Source organism: Lactuca serriola, chromosome 2 (assembly GCF_051521515.1).
Source record: "Lactuca serriola cultivar US96UC23 chromosome 2, Lser_US96UC23_V15, whole genome shotgun sequence".
In the NCBI taxonomy this organism is placed as follows: domain Eukaryota; kingdom Viridiplantae; phylum Streptophyta; class Magnoliopsida; order Asterales; family Asteraceae; genus Lactuca; species Lactuca serriola.
In genome coordinates this window covers 221,729,273-221,754,017 of record NC_136409.1, presented here as the reverse complement: position 1 = coordinate 221,754,017, position 24,745 = coordinate 221,729,273, and the positions used below count along the sequence as shown (strand labels likewise).

General features: G+C 35.1%; 1 protein-coding gene across 5 annotated transcripts; it reads left to right on the top strand.

Moving 5' to 3' along the window:
* Window positions 1-10,226: 10,226 nt before the first annotated feature.
* LOC145088639 (inactive receptor-like serine/threonine-protein kinase At2g40270) lies at window positions 10,227-14,022 on the top strand. 5 transcript variants are annotated; one of them, XM_079027014.1, is made up of 9 exons: window positions 10,227-10,472; window positions 10,795-11,057; window positions 11,235-11,373; window positions 11,506-11,577; window positions 11,657-11,800; window positions 11,887-12,368; window positions 12,453-12,643; window positions 12,723-12,855; window positions 12,941-14,022. In XM_079027014.1, the coding sequence occupies exons 2-9, from the start codon at window positions 10,952-10,954 to the stop codon at window positions 13,501-13,503; spliced, it is 1,830 nt and encodes a 609-aa protein (XP_078883140.1). In that variant the 5' UTR covers window positions 10,227-10,472; window positions 10,795-10,951; the 3' UTR covers window positions 13,504-14,022. The 5 variants fall into 5 exon arrangements, with proteins under 5 accessions (XP_078883140.1, XP_078883139.1, XP_078883142.1 ...); XM_079027013.1 differs by having other exon boundaries at window positions 10,792-11,057; XM_079027016.1 differs by having other exon boundaries at window positions 10,227-10,476.
* The last annotated feature ends 10,723 nt before the right edge of the window (window positions 14,023-24,745 follow it).

Here is a 24,745-nt window from a genome sequence, read left to right as displayed (position 1 = left end):
ATCCTTTCGTAAAGTCATAGCACAAAAGTCACCAAGACTTGGCTAATGAAATTACAAAGTATTTACTTAGAAATTGTTACAAGACAATTCTATAGACGCGAAGTCTCACATTCAAAGTACATTCCTTTGAACATGCTTCTTGCATAAAAGTTTCTAATCTAGACATAGATTCTTAATATCCAACTCCCAATATGGAAACATTTCCACATTTGCCATATGACAACTCATTCTTAATAGAATCTTATCTATTCATTATAATGTCGATATGCTCCATCCAATACCATACTTCCAACTACTCACAAGCGACCAATCCTCAGCGAACTTTGGATCGTCCTTTGATAGTTGTTTAATAATTTTAGTCAAAACCCATTCTAGTCCTTTTTCCCTCTTAATGCGCTTGACATTTGAAAAATTTTAGAATGGTAAATTATTATAGCATTTGCAATCGATCCTATACCCGAAGTGTATGGGACACGATGCATAATGTCTCACATAAAGATATGATACTTTACCAATCTTTTGCCATAATATTTTATGTGTCATGTTCTCATAATTCGAACTATGAAGAGGGATGCCGTAATCATAATCGAATTTTAAGAACTCACAATGTATCCTTTGACTGAAACTATTAAAATTTCTTAATCTAAGCTTTAGATTTTGAAATGGAGTATAATATTCTCTCCCTTAATTGTAGCAAAACAACTTTTCAACCCATGCAACTTTGCAAATTGAATCTTTGTTTTTCTATAATTAATATTGCTAACTTGCAATACTTTCCATAATAATCATAACACTTATGCTCCCACTATCATGATGATTATCATATAAGCACAACACTTATGCTCCCACTAGCCTTGACATGTATTCAGAAAACAAATGAACTTACAGAAAACAATGCCTATTGAATTTATAAAATTCATATTTCTAATACCAGATGCTTCGATAAGCCTTTATCTAAGCTTCTTAAACTTATACACCTTTGCCTTAGATAGCTCATATGTGTGTTTAAACAATCTAGAACTTATGTTACTAAGTTCCAAATGTTCAAACTAATTGCCAGATCTCACAATTCGAACTATGGAAAGGGATGCCGTAACCATAATCGAATGTGAGAATACAATTTTCACAATTGCTATCTTCTTAAAACCTCTCTTAATGAAAGTATTTCCTCACAGTCATTTTCATGAAGGAGGGAATCTTATGACACTTAGATTTTATGGTGTATGAGTTCCTATCCATGTGAATTTGCCAAAACCAAGGTTTGCGACAAATCCAAACTCATATGGACCGAACTTTCTTAATCTTGATTTCTTGCCCTATGGTAACACGAGTGCCCACCATGTCTTCCAAGTAGTTTAGTAACTTGTCCTTACATATCAATGTACTTTCCATCGACTAAGGCTCTAGTATGCATTCAAATGAGTACTCATAGAACTCACATACGCAATTAACTTAATTGGAATGGCACAGAAAACAAGATAATGTCAGTGCGACAGGTTGTAAACCTCAAGTCGTGTGCTAGTGATGATCGATAAGGTTTATTCTTGATTTGTTCTTGAAACTTTTCAAGACCATTAAGACTCCCACTGACTCCTTGACATATAAGATTCTCTTGTCAAGAAACATTTCTTGACAAAGCAAATATTCAAGAGTTAGTGTAGTTCTTATCAAGACAAAACACTTCACACAATTGGTCCTAGTTGGTCTTTGTCTTATCCAAGACATCACAACTTACTAATTTTAAATGTGCAAGAATGAGAAAACCTTTTTCTAAATTCCACATTTGATGAGTGTTATAAACCTACTTAAGACTTTTCACTCAATGTCACAATCTTGACTTTAAGACTTGATATTGGAATGAAGTATGATTGACTTATTGATTTAACCATTTCTACAATACTTGATTCCTCTTCTTAGACATGCAATTGCACTAAGACTCACTTAGAGGATCTATTGAGACATGGTTCTTAATCTTTAATACTTATCATAACACACAATAAAAGGTACTCTCCCTTCTTCTTAAAAAAGAGAAACTTTTATCTTTCTGCCTTCTTGATTCTTCTTATTCGTTCTGCTATTGATTGAAACTATTTCAGTTAACTCAGAATTATACTCAATCTTATAAGTATAACCATATTTACTAAACTTTAGCAAATCATGACGAATATCTTTGTCACTCTTGTGGTAGACTTGATCAACGTACGACCTAGTGTACTCGATCTCCTAGTCCTTCAATTGACACTTTGCCAAAGAATTAGTCTAAGTTTCCCAAATGTGAAAGTTTTTCATTCATCATACAATGCACATTGCATGATTCCAAGCTTCTGTCCAATTGAAACTTGGGCGATGAGAAACTCTCCCTATTTGGTAAACTTTTGACATTTCCACAAATAACACAATTAAGAATCAAATCCATTATTGCTAATAATAGAAACATTCAAACATCAATTTTTCATACATGCCATCACAAGGATAAATAAATAAGATAAAATCAAAATTCATTTTATTGCGGAAAAAATTTGTCCTTACAATGCAATTCAATTGAAAAACAATGTTATTACATATTTCTTAACAATCTATTCTAACTCCAAGTAGTAGCTCAAGAATCCATTCTTCAAGTAATGCGATCGAAATCCATTTCTTCATGATCAGATTCAGCTGACTTCTTTTCTCAAGCTTCCTCTCTTTTCTTCGATCCTACAAAACATCAAAATGTAATCTTATCACATCATGTATTAAGAATCTAGAATAGGAACTTAAAAGAGTTAGTTAATGGATTTTACCTGAAGCAGAGTCATACGTCTTGACTCTCCCATCTCTTAGATCTCTCAGATAATTAGGGCAGCTTCGTTTCCAATGCCCCTTCTCTTGGCAATAAAAGCAAATAGACTCCTTTGGCACAACACATCGGACAATCACATACTTAGTTCTTTCTGGACTTCCAATGTTGCCAGTATCCATTGAAGTTTGGGAGTTTGATTCACTAGACAAATTTGCTTGACCAGCACGCCAAATCATTGTTGATTCAGCAGCTATAAGCAAGTAGGTGAGATCAATTAGGGTCACGTCGTGGTCCATCATATAGTACTCTCTAATGAACTCACTATATGATTCAGGAAGTGACTGAAGAACCCAGTCAATATCCAACCCACTTGAAATCTCGACACCCAACATGTTTAACCTATCAATGTATGACTTCATCTCTAAGACGTGCGCACGCACAGGTTTCCCATCTTCGTGTTTACTTGCCAAAAGGGCTTGAGTGAGCTTGAACTTTTCAAGCCTTTGAACTTGTGGGTCAGGGAGAATAATTGGAGGAGGTGGAGGAAGTGAAGCATGACTCTCATTTCCTTGATCGTATCTCGGAACGTCATCTTCAATTGGAAAGCTTGTTCCAAAGGATTTGGGAAGACTATTGTAAGATTCAGACATCTACAAAACGGGAGAAAATTCAAGTTAAGTTGATTAGAATTCTTGATGCAACACCCAAATGAAACATCAAGCTAGGATCCAACACAATACTCTACAACCTAGAAGAGGGATGCCGTAATCTAGTTGCAGAATATTTGAAGGTAGGTAAATGACGATTTACCAATTTCCACCATGAAAAACGAAAAAGAAGTTTAAGTTTTAAATGAATTGAAACTCCTAGATCTTTTGAGACTCATTGAACTCTTCAATGGCATGTTTAATCTCGATTATGCCCTACTATTCGTGACTAGGATGCCGAGGATCACAAACAAGGTGTGAATAACCATACGAATCACGTGGTGCACCCAATGTTACTATCACCTAATCAATGTGCCGGTTAGCCACACACGCTCCATTGATCTATGACAAACATCGAGTCACCCTTCGTTACCAATGTCATCCCCAAATTAGTGTGCCGGTTAACCACACACGCTCCACTAACGTTTGACAAGGGTACGAAGTGTAATTCCATGGGTTAGCATACAATTTCACCTTTTGCCTAAAGTAACTATGATTTGGGAATTTGAAAAAGCATTTAGTTACTTTGTACTTCATTATACTTATAATGGAAGGTTTCTGTCCTATCCTACCCGTTCGGCTAACGACCCTCCACTAGTCAAGAGTGCGGTGGGTAAGAGTGGATACCCATTCAATCGCCATTTTATAGGCAATTTCCTTAAACACCCCTTATAGACTAGCTTCGTGAATGAGGCCTACTAACGGTAAGACTGAATTTTTAGTTATAATATTAAACTTTTAATGTTATATATAGTATAAGGGTGTATTTTACACTTTTAAAATACAAGGTGGTTTAAATTATACTTTTAATTAACCAAAATCATTATGGATTTATTAAATCTCTTTTAATTATACACTTAATTAATTTAATAAAACCATAAAGGTTTAATTTGAACTTTTCAAAATCAGGGTTTTGGATTTTAGACTTTCAAAATTAACTTTTAATCAACAATTTAAATTCCAAAACTTGAGGGCAAGTTTTGAAACTCTTCAAAACAATTAGGTTTTAATCTCACTTAAAATTTTGAATTTGAGACATTTAAATTAAAATTTTAAATATTAAAACTGTTGATTTAATAATTACCATAAATTAAACAATTAATTTAAATTATTAAATCACAAGGGATTATCTAGATCATGAGGATAATTACCAATTATACATCTAAGATATCCAAATCCCTTGAATCCCTCTCTAAATCACGAAAATAAGGGATGAGATAATTCAAGATCTTTAATTACCATATTTAACAATTAAAAGATAATTACAAGATATGAGATTATCCAAATCCCTAAAATTTAGGATCTAACCTTGGGGAAGGAGGTAATTTCGAAATCCAAGGGTTGGAAAACCCTAGATTTCAAAATCTTGGAGGCTAAGGAAAGGATTTGGGAAACCCTAGCAAAAATCGCCATCTAGGGTTTAGCAACCCTAATTGCGAAAAATACCTAGCCTTTAGGGTTCATTAGCCATAAACCCTAATATGCCAAGTTCATAAATTTGAATAAAAGCTAATTGAAAACAAAAACCAATGGCTCTGATACCACTGATGGGTTTAATACAAACAATCATATGTGTGCATGCAACCCTAGAATTGGATCTATGTTTTCACTATTAGATATACAGCTTTATGAACACAAAAAGAAACCTGGCATGCTACTATAATTTTCGAAATTCATATATAAAGCTATAATACATACCTTTTGTTGTTATATAGCAATAACAACTAGTTCCTTAAATTTCCTTAGCTCTTGAAAGCAAGTACCACAAGTGTAGTACCTCTAATGGAGTCACAAACACCATATGCAACTTGGATGAAGAAGAGAAGAAAAGGAGGCACCAAAAACGGCTGGAAACCCTAATGGAAGTGTTGTTCACGTTTTTGGGGCATAGGGGCCCTTTATATACATGTAGGCTATTAGGGTTTACAACTAGGAAACCCTAATTTGACTGCTTAGGCCCTAAGCAGCCCATGGACTCCTTAAACATATCCCTTGGACAATTTCTAATGGGCTTCCCATAGAATTCGTCCAACCTATATTATTAGGTGATCCATAGCCCAATTATAATTATCTTATAATTACGACTTCAGTCCCCTAAGTTTAATTAATCTCTTTTAGCCACAAAATTAATTAACAATTAATTCTTGACTAATATTAATTAAACAATATGATTTCTCCCTTAATATATTATTCTCATAATATATTAATAAATCATATTTAAACCTTTCTCTCCTTAAATCATCCTACATATTGCTATGGTGAAGGCAACCCAAAAGGACCATGCTCATAATCGGGTCAAGTACATACCAAAATAGTTATGGACTTAGACACTAATCCAACAGTCTCCCACTTGGATAAGTCTAATAACTATTTTCCGTATGACTTCAGAACCTGATCAACAATCGTAGCTTTCAAAAGCCGTTGTGGGTCGAGTGATTGTTATGATTTGGAGCAGTGTTGCATTATGGGTAGTACTCAGTTGATAAGTGTGGTGATCAGAGGTCGAAGCCAGTGGCCGGCTTGAAGCGGTGGTCGGAACACCACGGGAAGGAAAAGTGAGTTTCGGGTTTCTATGGTTGTGCTTTGAGGAACCTAGTTTGGTTAATGCCAGGTGGTGCGTGGCAGGAGTATTTCAAGAGTTGAGTTGTCGCAGGCTTCGAGGACGAAGCCTAATTTAAGTGGGGGAGAATTGTAACATCCCGAGTTCAGGAGTGCAAGTTCAGGGTTCAAAGTGAAAATATATAAGGGCAACTCGGCGAGTCCATGGGTGGACTCGGCGAGTAGAGTCGCGATTCTGGTCGCGTGTTAAGTGGCCAACTCGGCGAGTGGGCGGCTGGACTCGGCGAGTTGGTGCTGGGTGAAGAAAACCCTAATCTTCGGGGTTTGCACCCTATATAAAGAATGATATGCCTTCTTTTCAGCCTCTATTTCCCCTGAGTGTTCCAGAGGAAACCCTAATCGTGAGAAACTCCATTATTGAGAGGATTGAAGCTTGGAAGAAGGAATTTGTGAAGAGAAGTTGGAGGAATTCGAGGATAGCACCAAGAGGGCTTGTGGATCTGAAGTCTACATCATTTTAAGCTCATCTTTAGGGTAAGAATCCTCTGTTTTGAGCCCTTTTTCCCTTTTTGTCATCCATGGTGGTTGTTTTGGGGTTTTTGGAGTATTTCATGAGCTATTTCGGGATTGGAAGACGGATCTGAGGATGCTACCTCAGATCTGGAGTAGTGATGATCCAAAAATGCATAAAGTCCCTGTTGATAAGTGATTGGTGAAGCTATCTTGTCCCAAACCCAAACCCTAAAGTGTAAAATGCCTAGATCTTTTTGGATTCACGTAAAGTTCGGCACTTTACGTGATGGATGGGTTGTAGGAGGCTAGATCTACGTTTTGGATCAATTGCATGGCCTGGAAGGTTCTGTTTGGAATGAGATCTAGAGGCACTCGGCGAGTCACAAGGGTGTACTCGGCGGGTTGCTTGAAGATGGTCTAGAACTCGGCGAGTTGGAAGAACAACTCGACGATTAGGTTGAAGATAGCCTTGGACTTGGCGAGTCTGTTCTTGGACTCGGCGAGTCTGGTCGTGAGGACCTGTCCTTTCTTCGGGTTGAGTTGTGAATCAGTGAGTCGAGTGTGAAGGGACTCAGAGTTGTTGGACTCGGTGAGTCTCGGGGTGACTCGGCGAGTTGAGTCGCGGATTGGGGAAAAGTTCTGAGCATAGGGACTCGGCGAGTCATCGGGTTGACTCGGCGAGTAGAGTCAGCCAAAGGTTGACCAGTTGAATTCCAGGGGCATTTTGGTAATTGTTGGATATTGTTTTGAGTTCAGTGCTTTGGTGTTTGGCCAGTGGTGGAGATCGTATCAGTGATCGGAGCAGCTTGGGTTATCTATTCAGTCGGTAGTTTCGAGGTGAGTTATCCTCACTATATCAACAGGGTCTAGGGCACCAAGGTCGGCCCTTTATCGGATTGAGATCCAGGTATTTGTTGTTATGTTATTGCTTTGATATGTTGCATCCTGGTAGCTAGGATGGTATATGTTAGAGACCTGGTTAAGGTCGGTATCCTGATATGTAGGGTGATGCTATGCTAGTGACCGGATAGGTCGGTATCCTGATTAGGATGATGATATGTTATGTGATCTGTTTGATCGGCTTGTTGACTGTGAATTGTTATATGATTGTATGATTATGTGCACATGGTTGTTTGGACTGGAGTTGGGTTGAGGCGGGTCCTGCTTTGTGCTGTAGGCCAAGATACCCAGGGCGGACCGGTTGTTCCGAAGGCCCAGCGAGCGGTCCGGATATGCTGTAGGCCCCAAGAGGGCGGACCAGACGTGCCGAGGCTCGGAGGGTGGACCAGGCTGACTGAAGGCCCGGTGCGGGCGGACCAGTCATACTGTAGACTCAGAGAGTGGACCAGGCCGACTGAAGGCCCGGTGCGGGCGGACCAGTCATACTGTAGACTCAGAGAGTGGACCAGGTGGATCAAAGGCCCGGTGCGGGCGGACCAATCACACTGCAGACTCGATGTATATGGCTAGACTCGGAGGGTGGACCAGGTGGACTGTTGGCCGGTGCGGCGGACCAGTTGCACAGTAGACCCGAAATGCATGGTTGTTCTGTGTTCGGATATGATATGGCATGTTATTCGTGTATGATATATGTGGTTGGTATTTTGGGGATATCTCACTAAGCTTTCGGGCTTATAGTTGTGGTTTAATGTTTTTCAGGTTCTTCAGGAGACCGTGGCAAGGCGAATGCATGATCGTACCGCTCCTCATGTTTATATTGTGATGTGATTCTGGGAATACTCTAAATAAATTGTATTGAAAACCTTTTTGCAATAATTTAAAGAGATCAGGTCGTTTTTGAAAAATTTAAATTGGTTGGAATTTTTCGGTTGTTACAATTGAGATTTATAAGAAATTTTTATTATACGAGTTAATAAGGTGATTATACTTGAGAGTGGAGATTAAATAGAGTTGAACAGTTATAAATGAGTATAACCGATAAAACTATTTATAGTATAAATGCAATAAGTAAGCATAGTTGAATAGTTATAGATCATAACAAAAAAAGAAGTGATTAAACATTGCTCAACAATCTTAGTCGAATATAACTTGTATGATTGATAACAGTTGTGATGTAATGGTTGAGTATAGCTGAAACGTTATAACATAATATAATTAAATTAGTTAATAATATCTAAAAAAAACTTTGTAGTCAGATATAGTTGAATATTGTTATTGAAATTAAGGGGTTAAATATAAAATTGTTAGATTATTATACACTTTTGTGGTATATTGTTATTGTTGTGTGGGTAAAGAGCTAATATGACTAATAAATTATAGTTTTTTACTGGTAATAAGCAATTTGTGGTGACATGTAACGAGTATGATAGACCACACAATGATAATTTATGGTGATATTTAACGAGTATGATAGACAACATAACAAAAACCTTGTGGTAATATTTAACAAGTTTGTTTAGGCACATAACAAGTACTTCGTGACAATATATATCGTTGTTAGTTGAAATGATGACTTGAGTAGCCGTAAATCCATTGTCAAGTAAAATGGTAGCTTGAATAGGTAAATTTGTTGTTGAGTAAAATAGTGGCTTTGGTAGCCGTAATACCATGTCTAATCATTGTGTAGTTATAACATTATAATTAAGCAATAGAAAGTCCATATAACTATTGAGTAGGTGCAAACTTATCATTTGTTGAACTATGGTGTGAACTTATTACAAGTTTATACAGAGTTATTTGAAAGAAGTTATGAAATCTAATTGTGTTTTAATAATATGATTAAGAGTTATTTGAAAGAAGTTATGAAATCTAATTGTGTTTTAATAATATGATTAATTATAACTGATGTTATTCGTATATGTTGAGCATGTTTCTCACCAAGCTCTTGTAGCTTACTTTTTGTTATTGTATGTGTTTCAGGTTCAAATAGACTTACTAAGGAAGTGAATATTTATAGCTAAGAAAGGTAATGTCCGAATCAGATTATCTTTTATTTCATCATTCGATCTTTCATGTTTAACTTCTTGTATTCAATTAGTTAACATAAATGTACACTGAGTTATTTTATAAATTAAAAAAGTAAAAATTATGTGGAATTTTATGTTAAAAAGTCGGGTGTTTAAAATGGTATCAAAATCATGGTTTAAATGAATCAGACGTTTTGTAGTAGATTTTTAAACTTAAATCGGAGAGTGGAGAAGAAATATTAGTTGACTAGACCTTACCGACATACCCACATAGGTTAGCCAACTATTAGACATACTTAATGAATGTTGTGATATTATAATTTGATTTCTCATAAATTTAGTTATGAAGAGCGGAAGTTAGCGGTTTGAGTTAATTTTATGGAAATAGTACCCTTGCCGGTAATTGCATAGTTGCTTAAAAACTTGAATTGGTAGTCGTTAAGAATTGTTATTTTAGCTAAACACTTCTTTTAAATAATTATTTTAGTCAATATCCTTATATAAATTGTGAAATTTAGCAAAAAAAAAAAGATGCATCATTTATCCATAAAAGAACATCAAGTCGTCTAAAAACCATAAAATAGCCGCTTGAAACTTCCAAGCACACATCATTAAGCCTTAATATATTTAAAAAAAAATCAAAATTGTAGTGCTTTGAAGAGAAATGTTCTTGCCCACACTAATAATAAATTCCAATAAATTCAGCTGCCCTGTCTCACCTTCCTAGCACTTTCCCTATAATCTCCACCCGCCAAAACACCCTTCATTTACTATTATGAATATCGAAGATGATTACGATGTCTACATTAAATCCAAAGTTTCATTTTCCATGACCCCATCAATGACTTCGTCGTTAACTTCTATTCTACTCTTGGTCAATCACCACGCATCCAGGTTGATTTTAAATCCATGCTCTGTGTAATTCTAGAGAGAGAAACAGCATATTCATCGAAGGATATTTCTGTAAATACATTAATCGAATCAGTAAGTATGTGTTTCAAGCTTTCTGGTTTCTAAATTAGCTTGTTTTTGAAGTCAAAAAAAGTATTTCTGAAGTATATTATGGGTAATTGTGTGCGCTTGCAGACTTGCAGTTGTAGTTGTGGTACTAGAACGCGTTTTCCGACTTTTATTTATTTTTATGGGCTGATTCGGTCCATATTAGTTCACAAACAACTGTAATTTGATTTGATTTGATTTTTATAAGTTTATCTTCTACCTCTTGTGTATTTATTTCAAATCGATTGCACAATTCCGAGGTTTGGTTTTTTGATTTATTTGAGTGGTTTTCCATTTGCTCCAGCAGCGCTGTATTATTCCGAGTCAACTCAGTTGGTGGATCGGAGGTTTCGTGAATCGCTTCTCGTCTATGGTTGTTGTATTGTTGTTGAGTTCTTGATTAATCCACGTTGATTTCGCGGCCGTGAAGAATCGAAGGGTTTCACCTTCGTGTTTGTAAATACATGATGGAGCATTTTAGATTAGAGAGGCATCAATTGCTGACTTTGACGTTAATCATCTGTTTACAGTTTCAGAATTTGAGTTCCTGCTTCTCTCTCAATGATGAAGGTATTACAATCTAGCTCCGATCATTGTGGTTCATAATTTGGCTTAAATTGAAACAAACTGCTAGCATTCTCACTTTTCTAGCCTCGTCAAGAGGATACTAGTTCGTTCAAATTATACTTTGATTTTCCTTTCCTGTTGATATTTTTAACACAAGCTGATGATATCTTCTGATTGCAGGTTTTTCTTTACTTAGATTTAGAGATAGAGTGATAAATGATCCATCTGGGGCTTTGACAAATTGGAATGATGATCTCGGGGTGACGAATCCATGTTCCTGGTTTGGTGTAGGCTGCTCCAAGGGACATGTTATCTCTTTGTAAGTCGTTCGTCTATATTTAAACTTGTTCCAATTTTCCAATATCTGCATCGTTGCAGAAATCTCTTTATGATTATGATATAGCCTCTGAAGGATTCAGATTATTTTTTGAACTTTATATTATATTAACAGGAACCTTATAAATCTTCGTCTTCGAGGAACACTTGCTCCCGATCTTGGAAATCTATCTCGCCTGAAGTCCATGTATGAACAAAATCAATTACCCCTTCCACTTAACTAATGTTTTCATGAATCAAGTTTCTGAAAATCTTCATTTATGCAGAATTCTCCGGAATAACTCATTCTATGGTACCATCCCTGAAAAGATCAAAAAAATGAAAGAATTATTGGTGATGGATCTTCGGTACAATAATTTTTCTGTAACACTTCCATCTGATCTTGGGAAAAGTAAATCACCAACGATTATGTAAGTCGAATCAACGTTTACCTTATTATATATGATTCCAACTCATTTCCATCATCTACAATAACTCTTTTCTCAAACAACTGTAGATTACTAGACAACAACAAGCTTCTCGATGACATTTCTCCTGATCTTCAACAAGAAGTTAAATCCCACCGGAAACTGCTACAAGACGAAAATATACCTGTTCCGGCACAGCCACTTCCACCTTTTCGATTTCCATTTCTGTCATCACCACCACCATCACCATCTCCATCTCCACCCCCTTCGCCATCACCAGTGACGTCACCATCGCCGTCTCCTTCTCCTGAACCCTCAACTGTACCAAATCAAACCCTCCCTCCCGCCCCTTCCACAATCTCCGAGACTCCACCTTCCGTTCCTCCTCCAATTCCCCAACAACAAAAGTCTAAATCGAAGATTGATCCTATTATAATAATATCTATTGCTATTGGAGGCTCTGCTTTTATCGGTATCGTGGCTCTAATGTTATGGCGAGGTAATAAAGTAGCCACTGTGAGGCCCTGGGCCACAGGACTAAGTGGGCAGTTGCAGAAAGCATTCGTCACTGGTAACATCCCAAAATTTCTCATCTCATATCGACCTTAATCACATGTATTTTGCTAAACTTGCCTAAAAAACTTAACAAAACCAGGTGTACCAAAGCTAAAAAGATCCGAGCTTGAAGCAGCTTGTGAAGATTTCAGCAATGTAATCGGTTCAACTTCATCTGGGACTATATACAAAGGAACATTATCCAGTGGGGTTGAAATCGCTGTTGCTTCTGTTGCTCCACCTTCCGTTAAAGACTGGTCAAAACACCTCGAAAGCCTCTTCAGAAAGAGGGTAATTTTCATACAAATTTTAATTCCCTTTTTCTTTTCGATCATTATTTCTAATCTTTTTTTGCATTAAATAATCTCAGATTGACATGCTATCGAAGGTGAACCACAAGAATTTTGTCAACCTCCTTGGTTATTGTGAAGAAGACACACCTTTCACCAGAATGGTCGCATTCGAATACGCACCCAATGGAACACTTTTTGAACATTTACATAGTGAGTGGAGAAAAAAATTAGGTTGTTATTTATTATATTTATGAATTTATCCCATAAACTTACACACAAGTTTTGACATTTTCAGTACAAGAAGCGGAGCATTTAGACTGGGGAATGAGGATGAGAATCGCAATGGGAATGTCGTATTGCCTCGATTACATGCACCAATTAACGCCACCTGTCGCCCACAAAAACCTAAACTCATCATCTGTAAACTTAACCGAAGACTACGCAGCTAAAATATCCGATTTCGGTCTATGCAATGATTCATCCATGGCAAACACGGAACCAACACCGGAAAGTAACGTTTACAGCTTTGGAATTATATTGTTCGAGATGATTACGGGTAGAATTCCTTATGCCGGAGGTGATAAGATCGATGACTGGGCGTTAGACTTTTTAAGAGGGGAAAATCCGATGACGGAATTGGCGGATCCGACTTTGGATTCCTTTGACGCGGATCAACTTGAAGCATTTGGTAAAGTGATAAGATCTTGTGTTGATTCCGACCTTAAAAGGAGGCCGGAAATGAGAGAAGTTACTTCCAGACTAAAAGAGATAACGAGAATAGCACAAGACGGAGCCACACCGAAAATTTCCCCTCTTTGGTGGGCCGAACTTGAGATACTGTCGACTGAAGCCACGTAAAGACAGTAAGGCTGTATTTGTTACACAGGACATGACAGAACTGGACATGAGTCTTGTCCCACTTTTTTTGGGTGAGACATCATTGAGTCATTGACATCGTGTCTCATCCTATCTTTTTTGGTGAGATAAGAAATTACAGTTTTGTTTCATTGACATCAATGTCTCTCTTGGTCCTTGGTCTAAGTTAAATGCATGATCAATGAAGTATCTCTGTTCAGTTGAGTCGTGTCTTGTGTAATAAATGAGGCCTAAGCATGTACTTGTTTTTCGTTTTGTAAACCGAATGGATTAAGAACATATACATATATATAAATCTCTATATATGGTAGATGTACATAGATAGAAGAAAGAGGCTGTTGTTGGGAGAGTTTGATGTGTGTGAGTTTAGGAGAAACAAAAAAAGGAGCATCTCCTACAGTAATTTCATTCTTTAAGACTCAGGTATATTCTACCTTCTTTCAATTTCCTTGTACCACTGTTAACATTTGTTTTTAATTCTGTTTGAGAAATTTCATAGAATTCCAGTTGCGAATTAAAATTCTAACATTCATAATTTTCTGTAAGTAATAGATACATTGCATGAAGCTAGTGTTTTTTTTTTTTTTTTTTTTTTTTTTTTTTTTTTTTTTAAATTATAGAACGTGGTAGTTGCGTAAGACGTTTACCAAACATAATAATTTTAAAGATATTGATAAGTTCAAAAATTATGAAGTTGAAAATTATTATTATTATTATTATTATTATTATTATTATTATTATTATATTATGGTTAGTGGTAGTCGTTTTCTTATATTTAAAGGTGTGGTAACCGGCGGCCGGCCCGTGGGTTGTATGGTCCTATTTTGGCTACCACGTAAAATCCAGCGGAAAGCACAATATTTTTGAAGACTTTTGCGACGAACAAGTCGCATGTCTATTTATTATTTTGTATATATATGATGTGTCACAACTCAATAGGGGAAAAATATGTCTTCTTTTGTTTTTCAATGGGTTGTGGTTGTCGTTATTTATTTGATATTTTTATCATTAAAAAGCATACGATGTAATTTTCATTTCTTGATTTTGGTCTCACACAATAAACAATGGAAATGCTTAAGTTATCAATCAAAACGAGTTTGGATAATTATCTATTTATTTTAGAATATATTGCAAACGTGTCAGGTCGGATTGAGTTTATCTAATTTTATGTGCTTTATAACTTTTTTAATATTTGATCTGTTATTGATTAAAACAAAGACGATTATTGCATCAATGATTTTTTATACTAGTGGTAGGGGTGAGTGCGGTACGGTTCAGTGCGGTTATTAGCTAAAACTAACCACAAAGACGATTAATCCATTTTCAAAACCGCAAGTGTGGTTATTTTTGCGGTGCGTTTTTTTTTTCGCGGTTATTAACCACATGGATTTGGTACGGTTATTTTGTGTGGTTTTTAACCACAGTTTAGAGCTCAAATGGTTTTAAAAGTTCAAACATATTACTTTTAATGATAAAAGAAAACCATAAGGTATAAGACACTTAACTTAAATCACAAACAACTAATATCTTAAAAACGTCAAATTAATAGTAATTAACAATAAATATTTTAAAATTGTTTAATTTCATCATTTTTCAAAGTTAAACATAACAAAAACCAACATTTTTGTCTTTTAGTATTTTATCTATCTTTCATCCATGAAATTTGTCTTATTTTTAATATTTAATATAGTAACAATTAATAATAAAAAAATTGTATGTAATATATGCGGTGCGGTGCGGTTTTTTTGCGGTTTTGAAAACTGATAACCACACCGCACCGCAAATTTGCGATTTTTTGAAAAACAGAAACCTCACCATCGGTTTTTATTGCGGTTGCAGTTTATGCAGTTTTTACGGTTAATTTTAGTTGCGGTGTGGTTTTTGCTCACCTCTAACTAATGGGGTGAAGTCAATGTTTAAAAAACCGATTTTTTAGTTGAATCAGTATGGTGATTGGTTTTTGCCGGTTCAACCGGTTTCTAAATTTATTGATCTTTCTTTTTATTATTATTATATGATATGATATTGTTATTTACAAAAAGACTACTAAAATAAAATATTTAAATTTCATTATTACTTTCTTATTATTGTTAAATTCAAATCTTAATTTTTTTTCATACAAATTCTTTTCCAATTCAAGTTATGTAATAAACAAAAACTTAGACGTCTTTTCAACACTTTAATCTAATGAAAACTTGATAGCTAAAAAAACATGGTTTTATTGCAAGATTAATCATAAAAAAAGTCGGCAACTTAAACTAATTTTCAATTTCAGCAAATTCCCAAAGATAATTCAACACACTGTTCGATTGAACATTATGAAAATATCAGTTCACACAAAAAATTCACAAAACCATATCATACAATCTCAAAAAGTATTAAATATCTACTTGGTTGCTCAAGAAAGAACAAAAACATTCCACATTTGAAGAATCAAAATATACAAATTTTGAGTTAAAATTCATTTAAATAAAACTACTATTTATCTGTTTAATTACTCCAACTCAAAAGAATTTCAAAATAAATAAATTTAGCTTTAAACTCATCTAAGTAAAAGTATTATTTACCTCTTTAATTGCTCATAACTACTTCTTTACTCGAGGAATAAAGGTTGTTTCACATTTCATAAATCAAAGTAAATATCTTTTTTCTTTAAAAGTCATTAAAAGAAAAACTATTATTTAGCTTTTTAGTTACTCACTCAAAAACATTAAATAAAATTAAATATAAGTAGATAGATTAAATAGTATTAATGCCCTGAGGGCCACAACGGAAAACTAAAGCAAATCACAAATAATTTTAAAAGAAAATGATAAAATTAGCCAAATATACTAATTACTTTGTGAAAAATAGCTAAAAAAATTGATATTGCGAAATTGGCCACATAAATTGCAGATGGGGATGGTCCATCTGCGATTTTCACATCTCATCTGCGAATGTACAAGTGGCTAAAGCATAGTTGTTCTTTAGCCACTTGTACATTCGCATGTGGGGTATTTTTTTTTTTTTTTTTTGTATATATATAGGGCATTAGCTGGCTAAAATCGCAGATGGACTGTATCCATCTGCGATTTCCTCTCTCTTTCATCTACGAAATTATGTTTTTTAATTTTTTTTTATTTTGACTATGAAATCAATGAGTTTGACTACGAAATAACCTTATTATATATAAATTTTTGTAGAAAATTATCAGTTTACTAGTTATTTGTTTAAGAAATTTCTTTAAAATCTCTCTAAAAAATTCATTGAATATTTGGTTTGTCTTGTAACCGGTGGGAGATGACAAGTTATTGAAACAATTCTAGAATACGTATGTCCATAGGGAGTTATTTATGAATTCGTTTTGATATTTTCTGAGTATGTTAGTTATAGTGATGAAGCAGAATTGGTTTGTTAGACAAATATAGAATTAGTCTTCGTTTCCATCATCCTGAATTGAATTAATATATAGCTATAGTTGAAGACATTGATGTTAGAATGTTGATAAATGTAATCAAATGTAGCGGAGGAAGGGCAGTGAAAGTGATTGTGGTGGTTGATGAAGGAGATGAGGTTAATGAGGCTGGTCATAATGGAAATGAGGCGGTTGGTAATTTATGCAGCTATAGAGGGAGCAACGATCCGATAGGTACTTTCAATACTCCTAGTGTACCTCAATTTCACAGTGTTGCTGAAAATGCTAATGTTAGTTATTCACCTATTCACTATGTGGATCCTGAGAATTACAAGTATGTTGGTGATGATGATGTTGGTACATATCTTAATGACGTGGGCGATCGCTATGTTGATGTTCCCGAATAAGAAGTTAAAGTTATGAATAGGTGTGAGTAGATAAAAGTAAAAAGAAAAAAAAATATGCGTCAAAAAGATGAAAAAATGCATGTTTACGGGGATTATGTTGATGTTGCTGATGTAGGTTTAGATATAATCGGCTTACAAAGCAATTCAGATGGAGATGAGTTGGGTGATGAAGTTAAACCTAAGTTTCCCGATAACCTTTTGTTACGGTATGCCCCCTCTAACAGCATGCCCAGTTGATATTAATGAAGATATCCCAACACAGATGGTAGACATCAGTCTTCAAAAGATTGAATGTGAGAGTATATTTAAGAACAAAGAACTTTTAAAGCGGTGTATTGGTAAAAATTGTCTTCAAGAAGGTTTTCAGACGAGGACAAGTAGATCCACCAAATCAAGGTATGAGATTGTGTGTGTTTCGAAAAATTGTTCTTGGTTACTAAGAGCAAAAGCAATTAAAAATTCAGATGGACTTTTCCAAGTGAATAAATTTGTTGATGTACACATATGTTCTTCAACAATTTTGCAACCTAATCATCGACAAACAAACAAATATGTTTTGGGTGAATATCTTGCTGATGTTTTGGCTAAATATTATAGTAGAGTTTATTGGGGAAAATATATTATTAATGATATGAATGCTCAATTGAATATCAATATCCCATACCATCAGGCATGACGTGCGAAACAATATGCATTGTTGTTGTTAAGGGGTACGAAAGATGATTCTTTTTACCAAACTTTCGGCTTATTTCCACAATTTGGTCAAACATAATCCGGGTACGGTGACACATATTAAAACAGATGGTGATGATCGCTTTGAGGTTTTGTACGTCGCACTTGGTTGTTCGGTTAGTATTTTAATATTTTATTATTTTTTTCATTTTTATTTTGGTGTATTTGAATAGATATACAATGTATTGTAGGTACGCGCTTTTGTCAATTTTTGTAAACCGACCCTTGTAGTAGATGGAGCCCACCTAAAGGGCGAGTTCAAAGGTACAATGTTACTTGTAGTTACTAAGGACGGACAAAACCAAATATTACCAGTTGCATATGGTATATGCAAAAATGAGTGTACAGATTCTTGGACATGGTTTTTTCAAAAACTATGTGATTGCATAGGCAATATGCAGGAGTTTACAATTATATCTGATAGATCTCCATCTATAGCAACATCCGTTGCCAACATTTTTCCTCACGCTCATCACGGCATATGTGGTGTCCATTTGTATTTCAACATAGTATCTATATTCGAGAAGAGTAACACAATTAAAGGAATTTTTTGGGAGGCTTGTAGGGCGTACACAGTTGATGCTTTTGACGCCGTCATGGAAGTTATGAAAAAGACAAAAGAACCAGTATGGAAGTACTTAAAAAGTATAAATCCAGAAACTTAGTCTAGGGCACATTTTAGAGGGAACCGATACAATCTTATGTCGTCCAACAGTGCGGAGTCTATAAATGCATTATCTAGACACGCACGTAAGGTGCCGACACTTATGTTGATCGATTTTTTTCGTGCAACAATGCAACAATGGTGGTTTCAAAGATATAACTTTGCAGGTATTAAGTTAATTTTTAATAGTAATGTTTTATTAAATGTTATTTATCTTAACATCTTCATTTTGCCTGTTTTTTTAGCGGAAGCAACAACAGCACTCGTCCCATGGGCCGATGATATTGTAAAAGAAAACAATAAAACTTTTAGTAATTGGGATGTTCGGATGATCTCAAATACAAAATACGAGGTCAAAAAGGGGGCACAAAACGTGATTGTTGATTTCCAACATATGACATGTACATGTAGGCATTGGCAACTTGATTGGATACCTTGTGGTCATGTCATAAGATGTTTAACAGTGAACAATTACAAAAGACTGCTCGAGGTATGCATTAAATGCTTACTTTACCGAAACACTGAGGAAAACGTATGAGGAATCAATAAACCCTTTGCCAAAGCCATCCGAATGGGATATCCCCTATAATTTGATGATTGTTAAGCCACCTATAATGGATAAACTTCAGCCAGGCAGGCCAAGAAACACAAACCGCATTCCATCCCAAGGCGAGGGTCCAATAAGAAAAAAGTGTTCTACATGTGGCCTACTAGGACACACGAGAAACAATTGTACTGGAAGGGCGTCCGGTAGTGGAACACGTCGCACAACAATTTATACTGCAAAAATGAAATTTAATATTGGTGGTTCAGTGAGTTGCTCACAAACCTATGACGCTGATTTTGATATAAAACAACCTTGAAATGAAGAGTTGTTAACTTATGATGAATTGTAATTTTTGTATTAAATCATTCAAGATATTGCTATGCTTTCATATTTTAGTTTAGTTTGTAGATTATAACAATTAATGAAGCTTTTATATTATAAGATTTAATTTGCAGATTATAACAATTACAAGATGTTGTTTAAAAAAAAACAACAAACAATCATTTTGCACCCAAAGGTGTATCATGATAATATTATAACATTTTTGTAACTAATTTTTAAACTCAGGGAACTGCAATTCGTACTTCTCTTTCTCGATTGTTATATAGTCATCCCTAATTCTTATTTTATCTTCCAAACGATCCTTTTGCACCCTAATGTGTATCAACTGCTCGTTCTTCTCAGCAAGCCATTTTTCAGTTGTTTTGATTGTCTTCTTAGTGTTTTTTATCCATTCTTCATGCTCTTTGATTTTGTTTTTATTGAGGTCTATCCATTCTTGAGCTTTTCTGCATTCCAATGCAATATCATTACCACGTTGAGTGAGAAGCCGGGATGACTCTTTGTCCTGTTCTTGTTGTTCTTCAGCCTTCTTCAATTCTTCAAAATTTTCATCTGACATATATAGGCTGGCGGAAGAGGGTGTAAAAAAAGGGTCGACTGAATCACCGATTTTCACCAAACTATTTGTATGGTTCGGAAATAGTCGTTCACGCAATAAACATCTTTTTTTACTTCTAACTATTTTTTCTGACACTTTTATCCCAATATTTTTAGGATACTCGCCAAAATTCAACCTGGTTATCAAACAAATCTCTTCCGGACCATATACGATTTTTGTATCACCCACTTTAAAATATAACCGTTTTATTCCATCTGGAGATAATCAGCGTCCGGCCGTATCTGATGAAGAATCATATTGTGGAACAACAATTTGTCCCCTTGTAAACGAGGGGAATCCAACAAGTAACCAAATACCGTATGTCTAAAAATATCATGTCTGGTACCATCTAACACATCAAATACTTCACATATGTTACACCCTGATACGAACACACATTGACTTGGTCATGCTAGCTAGTTTATTAATTGGTTGATTTAGTCATTCCTTATTCTTAGTGGTAGTTGCATGATAGTAGTCCACGTAGTCTTGCATGCCTAAGGTCCATGACCATTTGTTTCCTAGTTTTTAGCTAAGTAGTGCATATTTATATGAGTTGTAATCTGCATTAGTAGGATATATAAAAACAGAAAATTGCTTCACGTTTGTAATCTCATTTTATTCTTTTGGAGATTGACCTCCTCGAATTGGTCACTATCAATTGGTGCTTTCATCATCGTCTCAATGCCTGCAAAAACCGAGTTCGGCTCCACCTCCGACAACCCCAAGATGAACCCCAACAAAGCCAATGTCGCCCTCAACGATCAACTACAGGTTTTAATTTACCTCGCCACCGCCACCAACAACCGCCTAGACACCATCACCACTCATCTTGTTGCACAATCTGACACCATGAATAACATTGTCAAACTCCTCACTGCCAACAACAATAACTGGGCACCGCCTCCACCACCTCCTCCTCCGCCACCGCCACCACCACTTAATCACCAACCACGACCACCCAAGATACAACTTCCCAACTTTGATGGATCCAACCCACTCGATTGGATTTTCCAAGCTGAGAATTACTTCACATACTATGCCATTCCTCCTCCTCAACAGCTTTCTTTGTCTGTTTTCTATTTCACCGACGATGCCTTCAGTTGGTATAAATATCTCGCAAACAATCACTTACTTGGGACGTGGCAGGAGTTTTCCTGAGCTCTCGAGCTCCGTTTCGGCCCCTCCACATATGAGAATCACCAGGCTACATTGTTTAAACTCCAACAAACCACAACTGTCTCGGCGTACCAATCGGAATTTGAGAAGCTTAGTAATCGGGTGACGGATCTTGGACCCGAAACTTTGTTGAATTGCTTCCTATATGGTCTCCGTGCAGATATCCAAAACGAGATCGCATTACACCACCCCACGTCTCTCCATCAAGCATACGGTCTTGCTAGGGCGGTAGCCACCATGGTTGGCAGTCATGGTGGGTCTTTCTCGGGTTTCTATGGCCAAACAAGCACCCACAGCCACCTCGTGGTTCTAACAGCATCTTAATCTCTTCCAGGTACGAGACAAACAGCTCCCAACCACCAACTAGGTGGCTGAGGAGGCTGGAATCAAGCAAAATGGCGACCATGGTGCTTCCGGCGGCAACAACGACTCACATGGCGTCGAACCACTCGAGGGAAACGAAAATATGAGGTGAGGTTGATCTTACCGGGGGATTATGGTTGCTCGCAACCATCTCTTCATCGTTCACGGCTCCAACTCCTATCTCGGTCGTCCTCTTGGCCGTTCACGGTGTCACCGACAGTAGAGCTATGGTGGTCGGCTCAGGCTCTCAACCCCTTGGCTTCGCCGACAAGGAGATCGACGGCGGCTGGAAGGTCTCCTCATGATGACGGCTAGCGATGCATTAGATTTAAGGCTAAGATGTTGCCACGGGAGGGAAATGAGGCATCGGGTTTTAAGTCCCGCTTCATTCAAAATTCATACATGATTAACACATTTGGTCCCTTCCCACAACATTTGTTTCAATTTAACTCCAAAGTTACCCTTTAGCCCTCCCTTCCATAATTCCTTTCATAATTAACCCTAATAATTACCAAGTAGCCCCTGCCTTCACAATTATTTACAAAAATCACCCCTGAAACTAACATCTCGATAATTATTACTCGATTTTTGGGCTACTATACATTCATCAAATTATTTATTTATTAAATAAATAAACGGAGTGTTACAATGGCCTTACATGACACAAAATAATTTTGGCCTTGAGGACACACATTGACTTGGTCATGCCTAGCTAGTTTATTAATTGGTTGATTTAGTCATTCCTTATTCTTAGTGGTAGTCGCATGATAGTAGTTCAAGTAGTTTTGCATGCCTAAGGTCCATGACCATTTGTTTCCTAGTTTTTAGCTAAGTAGTGCATATTTATATGAGTTGTAATCTGCATTAGTAGGATATATGAAAACAGAAAATTGCTTCACGTTTGTATTCTCGTTTTATTCTTTTGGAGATTGACCTCCTCGAATTGGTCAGTATCACACCCCGATCTTTTTAAGTTGACAATAGCTTTAACATTGAAATTATTAGAATCATGTTGCACAAAAAACAACATATTAGAAAACTAAACAACTATTTCATTTTAAAATATCATATTATTAAATGCAATAATAATCCAACATTCAAATTACAAACATAAGCAATGCAAAAACCAACATTTAATCAATAATTTCTATATTTACGCTGAAAAACAAGAACATACTATAACAATTTTTCAACTTAAACGACAACTATATACAATTTTCCAAGTTATACAACAAATATACAAACGATTTTTAACTTTCAAATTAAATAAAATAACATATTCTAACCATACTATAACAATTTTTCAACTTAAACGACAAGTATATAAAAATTTTCAAGTTATATGACAAATATACAAACGACTATTGTAAACATATTGTAAACAATATTATAACCATTTTTCAAGTTATACAACCACTTATATGATAAGTATATACAAAATTTCAAGTTATACAACAACTATCCAAACGATAAATAACATATTCTAACCATGCTATATCAATTTCTCAACTTAAACCACTAAACAAACATATTGTAAACATTATTGTAACAATTTATTTAACTTTGAACTTAAAAAAGATAACATATTCTAACAATTTTACTAAATGTACAACTAGTCAATGCACGTTTTACGCAGTCTATACTTGTACATTCATACAACCACTAACAAAATAGCATTAAAACTTCAAGTTTACTAATAAATAATATTAAAGCTATCAAACACGAAAAAATTACCCAATCACAAACAATATAATTTCATTTTTTTACACTAACTAATACAATAAATAATAAAATAATAAACCATATACTAAATAAATGTTAATTAAAACATTAAAAAAAATCAAAATCTAACCATATTTTCGGGATTGTTGAAAAAATTGTCCATTTTCTTCAAGAAATCGTCACAGGGAATCGCCGAAAGAGAGATTTTTCTATATTGAAGAGTGAAAATTGAAGGAAAAAACGGTTTTATACTTTTTATTTTGGAAAATCACAGGTGGAATAGGAATTTCGTAGATGGACTATTCCATCTGCGAAGGTACAAATGCCTAAAGCATTGTGCTTTAGGCGCTTGTACCTTAGCAGATGGAAGAGCAAAATCGTAGATGAGACATTGCCATCTGCGATTTAGGTGGTTATTTTTGCATTTTTTTGGGCTAAATTTTTAAAGTAATTAGTAAAAATGGTTATTTTTGTAATTTTCTCTAATTTTAATATTCCACAATTAATGTGCGAAAATGGATTAATGACACACTAGAAGGTAATGTGATTTTTTTTCTAATTCTATTATTTTTAAAATTTAATGTTTGCATCTGATTTTTGATATAATAAAAGAATTAACATATTATAAATCATATCATATCATTACAATAAAAGAAACAAATTTTGTTCGTCGTATTACTTTGAAACTTTCACTATTCTAATAATACATAAATTGGTTAATATGAAATAAATACAAACAAAACTGTATACATAAATTTTAGTTTTTTATAAATAATTTTGAAATCATTTGATCATAACAAAATTTAAAAATAACACTAAATCAAGAATTTTATTTACGAGTAAGACACATAGATATCATTAACTGATTTAATTCTAACCTATGTTTATTTTTTATACCGTTCAAATTAAATACTTATAACTTTACATATAAACATATTGTAAAAGCTATTATTTCATAGTTAATGACAATAATATGAATTTTCAACAATATATATTCATCAAATTTTATCTATATAATAAATTTACTTTGTGTAATGTATGGATATTCGTCTAATTAAATAGTAAGTAGTGTACAAGTGTAGATAGCCATGAAAAAAGATTTAGATGAACGCCAAGAGACGGGGGGTAGCAAGGAAGGTTTGTGGTTTATGTCACTAGGGTAAGGGTGATTTAATGTAGGGGTGAGTTTTTATATATAAAATATTAATATAAACTAGATGAGTGCCCCGCTTTGCTGAGCCTTTAGTGAAAAGTTAATTTGTATTGTTGCAAGTAT